Raw genomic sequence first — 8,839 nt, 5'->3', positions numbered from 1 at the left:
GAAAAGTGTGGAGTCTTAGCCACTGGACCACCAGGGAAGTCCTAGAGACTCCTTTTTGTTACTCAATGTAAGGGGTTTTAAAGCTACAACTTCAGAGAAGAAGGTGGGGAGAGAGGTGGAACCTGGTGGAGACTCAAGCCTTGCCTGTGCTGAGAGGTGGTGGTAAGGTCAATTAACCAGAAAGCCTTGTGCTCTCCAAATAATGTGATGCTTAAGAACATGTACTCAGGAGCCAGACTGCCTGGGTTCAAACCCTGATTCTGCCACTAACTAGCTGTGTGTTTTGGGCCAAGTTACTTAACCTTCGGTCGTCAATTTCCATGCCTGTAAAATGAGAGTAATGATACTGCCTACCTTATAGCAGTATTCTGAGGATGAAATGATTTAAATGTAGAGCACTTAGAAAGTGGCTGAGACTTAGGAAGAGGTCAATAACCGTTAGCTCTTGTGAGAGTCTATGGGCAGGACCCTGAGGACCTGCAGATTGGCAAGGAAGTGAACCAGGGAAGACCTGGAAGAGAGTGATTAATGTTTCACTTATGCCCAACCAGTTGAGTAATGGGAATGTGTGACCTGTAACTGGCCCAGTAGGTTCAGGGCCCATATCCTGAGATCCCCTCTAGCCATGGTAAAAAGAGTTCATGCACTTGAATCACATACTCTTCTGACCCACAGTAGGTGTGATGGATACAGAGTACCACATGAAGTGGGGATGGAGTTCCAAGGACAACTGAGTGAAAAATAGAGCAGAAAGTAATCGTAGCAATAATACAAAAACATGAACTACCTCCAAACCTTAATCTCTGCCATGATGATCTAAACTAAAAGATTATAGCATAGAGGAGCTTAAAGACAAGGAAGTTACTGTAATATGCCCACGCATATGGTTGTAAGTACAAGGACACTGGCTACACTACTCTTTATGTCCCCGCCCCCCCCCCCTGAAAAGCCCAACAACAGTTTATGCTCATCAGCATGCCATATAGTCATCAAAAGGGATATGGTAGACGGATATGGAGTCACATGGAATGATCTTAAGACATTTGATAAATGAAAAGTTGCAAAACAATATGTGTAGTTTGTCTCTTTACGTAGAATATGTGTGTGTTCGTGTATTTGTTTGTGCTTATATGTAGTTAATTTAAAAAACAAAAACAAGCAATTGGAAGTGTATATCCCAGACTGTTAGCAGTGATTATCAGTGGGAAGGAGAGGAGTTGAGAAATGAAGGATGGTTTTCATGTTTTACTCTTTATTAAGTTTGCCAGATTTAACAAATAAAAATGTAGGACACCCACCTAAATTTGAGTTTCAGATAAACAATAAATATGTTTTATGTGAATGTCCCATGTATTCTAATAACATGGACATACTTACACTAAAAAGTTATTCACTGTTTATCTGAAATTCAGATTTAACAGGTGTCCTGTGTTTCCTCCAGCAAGGCTACTCTATATACTTGGGTATTTAATGCTCATTAAAGGAAATTTTCATGTACTAATTGTATGATTTTTAAAAAAGAAAAAGAAGCATAAGATAGTTTCTTTTCAAGACTACACAAAAATATAATTTTCAGTTAAGAAAGTTGGTCTAGAAGCAAATTACAGAGCAGCATGTATATGAAGACCTCAGTTTTGTAAGACGAAAAGCATATGCACACATATACTAAAAGATGGAAAGGTATACATACATAGATATACATAAGAATACTAACAGTCCTCTCTAGTGTTGAGATCACGATGATTTAAGTTTCTTCTTTGTGCTTTAGAAAGCTCTTTTGTTTGTTTGTTTTGTGGTATGCGGGCCTCTCACAGTTGTGACCTCTCCCGTTGCGGAGCACAGCCTCCAGACGCACAGGCTCAGTGGCCATGGCTCACAGGCCCAGCCGCTCCACGGCATGTGGGATCCTCCCGGACCGGGGCACAGAACCCGTGTCCCCGGCATCGGCAGGCGGACTCTCAACCACAGCGCCACCAGGGAAGCCCTAGAAAGCTCTTTTAAAATGTTTGGAAAGAACATGAATTGCTTTTGGAAAGGGAAAAGGTCATGTGTAAAGAACACCATTTTTCCTTGCTTCCCTGTGGACGCGGATATGCCCAAGTTGCAGCTGCCCTCAGAAGCAAGTGGTGGGCAGCGGTGTGAGCCTTGTCTTTGGTTTAAAGTTATAAAAAACTCCGTCATCCCATACCCTTGCAGGATACCTCCAAAAGCAGCCCTACTTTGGAGCAGTGGTTGGCAGGGTGGCCAACCGAATTGCCAAAGGAACATTCACGTTGGACGGGAAGGAGTATCAGCTGGCCATTAACAATGGGCCCAACAGCCTGCATGGAGGAGTCAGAGGGTTTGATAAGGTGAGTTGGGGGCATCGGACAGAGTCCTCACCTGGCACGCTTCACAGTACCTTCAAGCATACCTTCTATTTGCCAGGCACAATCCTAGGCCCTAGAGCAAATGCATGGTAAGGTGATACAGGAAAGAGGCTGATCCCATGGTTTGCGGGGAGCAGATGTGCCGGCTGTGTTCCAGGAGCCACCCTTCACTAGCTCATCTGACTCTAATAGGCAGGAGAGCCCTGAGTGAAAGGATGACAGCCCTTAGGAAAGACAGGGAGCACCTTTCTCACAGTTTTGGCATCAGAGTTGGTTGACCTTAGGCACAACAGAAAAGTGGATTAAAAATAATACCCACCACTTCTTGCACACGGCATTTGCATATATCATCTCCCACCCTCACTAGAATGCTGTACTGTCACCAAATGAGAAATCTGAGGCCCTGAAAGGCCACACAGCTCCTAAGTTGGGCTGCCTGACCCAAAGCCCTCATTCCTATACTACAACTGCTGGTGTCTGCCACGGCTGCTGTGGGTGCCCCCAACCCAACACACCCCATGTATCTGTCTGTGAGCCCCCTCCCTATGTATTGTGGTGCCACATCCAGGCTGCCCTTCCAATGAAGTGCCTCACGCCTCAAAATGACCTCGATTCTCCCTGGTTCCCCCTTTCCACGTTAAAACTCCCATTCCCTAAGTGAATCCCTGGAAAACCAGGTTAGGAAAACAAATTGATCAAACAGCTTCTCCCTGAGGTAGGAATGCCTGCCCTCCTGTTTCCTAGCTGCGTGGGAGCCTGCAGGTGAACCCCAGTGATTCTGTTACTAGTCTAATTTCAGAGAGGTAATTTTGGTAGTTAGCTTTCCTTTAAATTATACCACCCAGGTTACTTCCTAGAAAAAAGCCAGAGAAGACAGGAACATCTATGGCAGTTAAGAATCACAGTTTTTCTTTTCTACCTCTTACCGCCACCCATGCTGTTGAAGGAAGTTTGTCACTGTCTGTTTCCCCTGTCCTACCAGCTTCCTGTCTGTGGTTTGGAGCCGAACTGCCCCATCACTTGCCCTTTCCTCCATGATGGAACTCCTCACACCAGGGAGACGTGAAGGCAGAGGGTATCCTCTGTCCTGGCAATATTAAGGCAGAGGGTCTCTGGGATATGCCAGGTCCATGGGCAAACCCCAACCAGAGGAAGTTAGGCCCAGCTCTGTTTGGCCAGGGACCTTCAGAGGAGCCTCAGCACCTTGTTCTAGCTTGTTCCTGCTCACATGGTTCCTGTTCCACATGGAATTTTCTGTGGTGTTGTGTAATGGGGCATGCCCTGTATGAACAAACGCAGAAGGATAGTATTCATGTCCTTCTATGCAGTGTGTCAGCTGAGCCCCTTCTGTGAACCAGGGGGATGGGGATTCCTGAGACTCCAGTATAGTGAGGGATTCTTGCATAACTGTTGCAGGCAACAAGCCCCACAACACAGATGCCAGTGGTGTGCTACAGGAACTGAGTATGGACAAATTAATGGCAACTAGGGAGGTTGGATTTGAACTGTTCTTGAAGAAAAGATAGTATGTCATTTAATAAGTGGATATTGGAGAGTGGCTGTGCAACAGCCCACAGAGGGGTGGGGAAAGACTTGGAATGTAATCTTGGAGCCACTGAAAGCTTTAGGCCACTAGGTTCTCATGTAGCAACATGAGCAGTATCACATGGACTTTGCTTTAAGTTGCATTTGGTTTCAACAATTACTGAATAATTGTTGGTTTGCAGGTATGTGTTTTTCTACTTATACCAACATATTCTTCTAAAGATGAAATTTGAATAACCTGACAGGATTAGAAATGGTGTAAGTAGGCCTAGAGATGCAAATGCGGAAATTTTCAGGAAATTTGGAAACCATAGGGTCAGGGAAATCCTCCCGTGAATAGGAATTATACTTTCCACTTTATCTGATAATATTGCTTTACACAAAAATCTTTCCATTGTGTCCTTTCTCTAAAGGAAAAAAGCTAGGTAGCAAGTTAAGACGATTTTATTTCAAATATTTTATTTCTAAACTTTTCCGTTTGGGGGATTCCTTTTTCTTTATTTAATCACACATATACCAGGCAACATTTCCGGGAGATAATTAGGGTGTAAAATTAATTTTTTACTAAGGTCAGCGAATTTGTTTCAAATACCAGCTGCTTTCACTGTAGGCGAAGGCAGAGACCTCCGTTCCCACTGGGCTCCTCTTCCTGGTAAATGCAGTGTCAGTGAGAGAGATCCAGGCCATGCCAGGAGTGGGTGGGCAGAGCCTGGGCTCGTGGGCCATTCCTGTGACCCACAGAACTTATTATCTTCCAACTCTATATTTGCAATGACAGTGTTTGTCCTCAACTCTGCTGTTGGAAACCAAGATTGGAACAAAACATTGACTGAAAGTAAGATGTGGAATAGTGTAGACTGTCAAGCTAAGTTTGAATCCTAGCTCTGTCACTAATTACATGTATGACTTTAAACAAGATATTTCTCCCTTTAAACAATTGCATGAATTATGACAGGGTTCTACTCCATCCCCTGGAATGTGGGAGGTGGAAGTGGGCAAGTTAGCTCCCCTGAACTCAATTTGCTCATCTATAAAATGGGGGTAATAATATTAGTTGGAGCCAGGTGAAATTGCCAGTGCTCAACTGTTTTGACCTATAAAGATGGTAATTTCGGTTGGTTCAACTAAATCCTCACCTTATAAAATGGTTTATGTAAAGCACCAGGTCAGTGACTGGCTGGTGAGCACCAAACAAATGGAGGGTCTCATGTCTGCAAAGGGCCCCTTTCTTAGTGACCCCAGAGCTCCCCAAAGGGACTGGGGGGTCTCTGGCTACCTTGTCCTCTGATGGTGTAGAATAAGGGAGCAGGCTCAGGATTAGACTGCTTGATTCAAATCCACTGTCTTATTGGCAGTGTGGCCTGGGACAAGCAGTTTATCCTTTCTGAGCCTCCATTCTCTCATCTTTAAATGAGGATAATGGCACCTACTTTACGTCAGCCCTGAGACAGACAGTGTCTGCGAAGTTTCTAGCAGAGAGCCTAGGCTCATAATGGGCACTTGATAAGGCATATAAGATTACATATACATTTCAGGTGTACAACATAGTGATTCACAATTTTTAAAGATTATATTCCATTTAAATTTATTATAAAATATTGGTTATATTCCCCATGCTGTACAATATATCCTTGTAGCTTATTTATTTTATACATAGTAGTTTGTACCTTTAATCCCTACCCCTATGGTAACCCCATTGGTAAACACTACTTTGTTCTCTGTGTCTGTGAGTCTGTTTCTGTTTTGTTATATTCACTAGTTTGTTTTATTTTTCAGATTCCAAGTTGTCTTTAAATATTGAAATGTGGCATTTAGCTTGGGATTGGAGTGACTAAACAGCTTCAAAAACACTTTATTCCAGGTCCTCTGGACCCCTCAGGTGCTGTCAAATGGAGTCGAGTTCTCACGGGTCAGTCCAGATGGTGAGGAAGGCTACCCGGGAGAGTTAAAAGTCTGGGTGACATACACACTGGATGGCGGGGAGCTCGTGATCAACTACCGAGCACAGGCCAGTCAGACCACTCCGGTCAATCTGACCAACCATTCTTACTTCAACCTGGCAGGCCAGGTAGGTGAACTTGCCTTTGATCACCTGCCGTAGTGTGAAGTGCCACTTCCCTCTTCTCTCCTGCATTGTGCTTTGTGGAATGACCTGGGGGAGTGACTGGAGAGACTAACCCAGTATGGAATTACCCTGGCAATGGGGTCACCCCTGAGATGAGGAAAAGTGCCCAGCAAAGCATCTGACTCATAATAGGTGGTCCACAAATGGAAGTTATAGGGAAATGAGTACATTGTACTGCCCCACACTGCTCAGACAGGTAACAAGCTATTTAAAGAACTCCTGGTCATCTAATTGTAACAAGTGCTTACATTTGCTTCCCCAGTTTCACTCCAGTTTCACCCTGCCCCCCCACCAAAATTACTTCCAATTAAGGCATTTTCCATCACTGGATCCTTGAAGATGTGCTTAGCCCAGCCCCTTTAGATAAATGCTGCCAATGTTTGTGTGCTCCCGCTGTACGGCCCACCCTAGGAGTGGTGTGGAGACACTGACAGCCCCCCTTAGGTAATTCCCTCTAAACTACCTCATTCCCTCCTAATGACAATATTTTAGCTTGCTGAGGAGGCTATTACATGAGACAGAATAAAAAAAAGCCTTAGCTAAAATCTGTAGATTCTATATATGACTTTCTCTTCATCTAAGAAACTCATCGTTGTATACTAGACTTGAATCGCTTTGGCATGATTTCCTACCACAAAATGATGTTCACAGCCAGCTAGTAATATCTTGCATTTCCACACTTTTTAGGAGTTTGTTGATGATATGCTGATTTTTTTTTCTAGAATCTTTTCAAATAGCATGAGTTAATTGATTCTTACATAATTTGAAAATAAGAAAGACGATTCTTCACTTACTTGTTCCTTATCTTCAGGAACTTCCACCATCCTTCTTGAGATCTTAAAGACAAACCAAAAAATAAGCACACACAAGCCATAAGAGACTCTGCAATCATGAGCATAAAGACCCCACTTTTTTTTTTTTACATCTTTATTGGAGTATAATTGCTTTACAATGGTGTGTTAGTTTCTGCTTTATAACAAAGTGAATCAGTTATACATATACATATGTTCCCATATCTCTTCCCTCTTGCGTCTCCCTCCCTCCCACCCTCCCTATCCCACCCCTCTAGGTGGTCACAAAGCACCGAGCTGATCTCCCTGTGCTATGCTGCTGCTTCCCACTAGCTATCTATTTTACATTTGGTAGTGTATACATTTTTTTTTCTTAAATTCCATATATATGTGTTAGCATACGGTATTTGTCCTTCTCTTTCTGACTTACTTCACTCTGTATGACAGACTCTAGGTCTATCCACCTCATTACAAATAGCTCAATTTCGTTTCTTTTTATGGCTGAGTAATATTCCATTGTATATATGTGCCACATCTTCTTTATCCATTCATCCGACGATGGGCACTTAGGTTGTTTCCATCTCCTGGCTATTGTAAATAGAGCTGCAATGAACATTTTGGTACATGACTCTTTCTGAATTCTGGTTTCCTCAGGGTATATGCCTAGTAGTGGGATTGCTGGGTCATATGGTAGTTCTATTTGTAGTTTTTTAAGGAACCTCCATACTGTTCTCCATAGTGGCTGAACCAATTCACATTCCCACCAGCAGTGCAAGAGTGTTCCCTTTTCTCCACACCCTCTCCAGCATTTATTGTTTCTAGATTTTTTGATGATGGCCATTCTGACTGGTGTGAGATGATATCTCATTGTAGTTTTGATTTGCATTTCTCTAATGATTAATGATGTTGAGCATTCTTTCATGTGTTTGTTGGCAGTCTGTATATCTTCTTTGGAGAAATGTCTATTTAGGTCTTCTGCCCATTTTTGGATTGGGTTGTTTGTTTTTTTGTTATTGAGCTGCATGAGCTGCTTGTAAATTTTGGAAATTAATCCTTTGTCAGTTGCTTCATTTGCAAATATTGTCTCCCATTCTGAGGGTTGTCTTTTGGTCTTGTTTATGGTTTCCTTTGCTGTGCAAAAGCTTTTAAGTTTCATTAGGTCCCATTTGTTTATTTTTGTTTTTATTTCCATTTCTCTAGGAGAGAGAATATTTCCATTTTAAAATAAGTTCAGAAAGAAACTTGACAGAAATAGAACAAAATATTAATGGTTTTATGTGGGTAGTAGATCATGGTGATTTTTCACTATTTTCCACATTTTTGTAACTAAGGGGGTGATCTAAAGGAATAGATTCAGAAATAGAAAAAGAAATTAGGCTGCCAATGTGTCCCAATGAAGGACACAAAATGGGAATGTAAGGTTCACTAAGGCTCTTTCTGCTTATGTGAGAGGAGGACCCTCCTGACCAGAATTTTCTACCCTTCCAATCCTACAATGACTTGGAGTGACTCCTAAAAATTTCTAAATTTTTTTTCCAGAGGCTGAATAGTTTCCCAGATCACAGACCCCAGACAGAAGGGCGGTCAGGGTCAACTCCCTTCTGTGTGCTTAGTAAGTACAACTCAACATCCACAGCCTCTAGCTTCAGGGATGGGGCGGGTGAGGGCCACCAGCCTTTTGGAGCATCAGGTAAGGGCTGGTAGGCAGTTACCCGGCCTGGGGTCAAGGGGTCTCTCTGCATTTTCAGAACATCTCTTGCCCTACCTGGAAAAGCATTATTGTGTGTCTTAAACCCTCCCCAGGTACATAGCTCGAAACTTGATATTTACAATAGTCAGCTCATCTTATATATTTTCTTTTTGTTTGTTTTTTAAATTGAATAAGCAGTATTTTTGTCCTACTTGGGGGTCAAACTTTGACTCATCACTTCTAAGTTTGAGCGTTGGAGGCCTAGGGAGAGGAGACCACTGTGCTTTTCAAAGAATGGAAAAGATATGTGTTGCGGGTT

The 8,839-nt window shown here is 42.8% G+C and overlaps 1 protein-coding gene across 1 annotated transcript in view; it reads left to right on the top strand.

Moving 5' to 3' along the window:
- GALM (galactose mutarotase) overlaps positions 1-8,839 on the top strand; it is a 51,550-nt gene that overhangs the window by 5,672 nt on the left and 37,039 nt on the right. The window contains exons 2-3 of the mRNA XM_007445776.1: positions 2,197-2,351; positions 5,776-5,982. Coding sequence (XP_007445838.1) covers positions 2,197-2,351; positions 5,776-5,982 — 362 coding nt within the window. The remainder of the gene's footprint in view (positions 1-2,196; positions 2,352-5,775; positions 5,983-8,839) is intronic.

The sequence above is a fragment of the Lipotes vexillifer genome, unplaced genomic scaffold, assembly GCF_000442215.2.
Source record: "Lipotes vexillifer unplaced genomic scaffold, Lipotes_vexillifer_v1.1 scaffold278, whole genome shotgun sequence".
Taxonomy (NCBI): domain Eukaryota; kingdom Metazoa; phylum Chordata; class Mammalia; order Artiodactyla; family Lipotidae; genus Lipotes; species Lipotes vexillifer.
The sequence above is the reverse complement of the archived record's forward strand: the minus strand, read 5'-3'. Positions and strand labels throughout refer to the sequence as shown.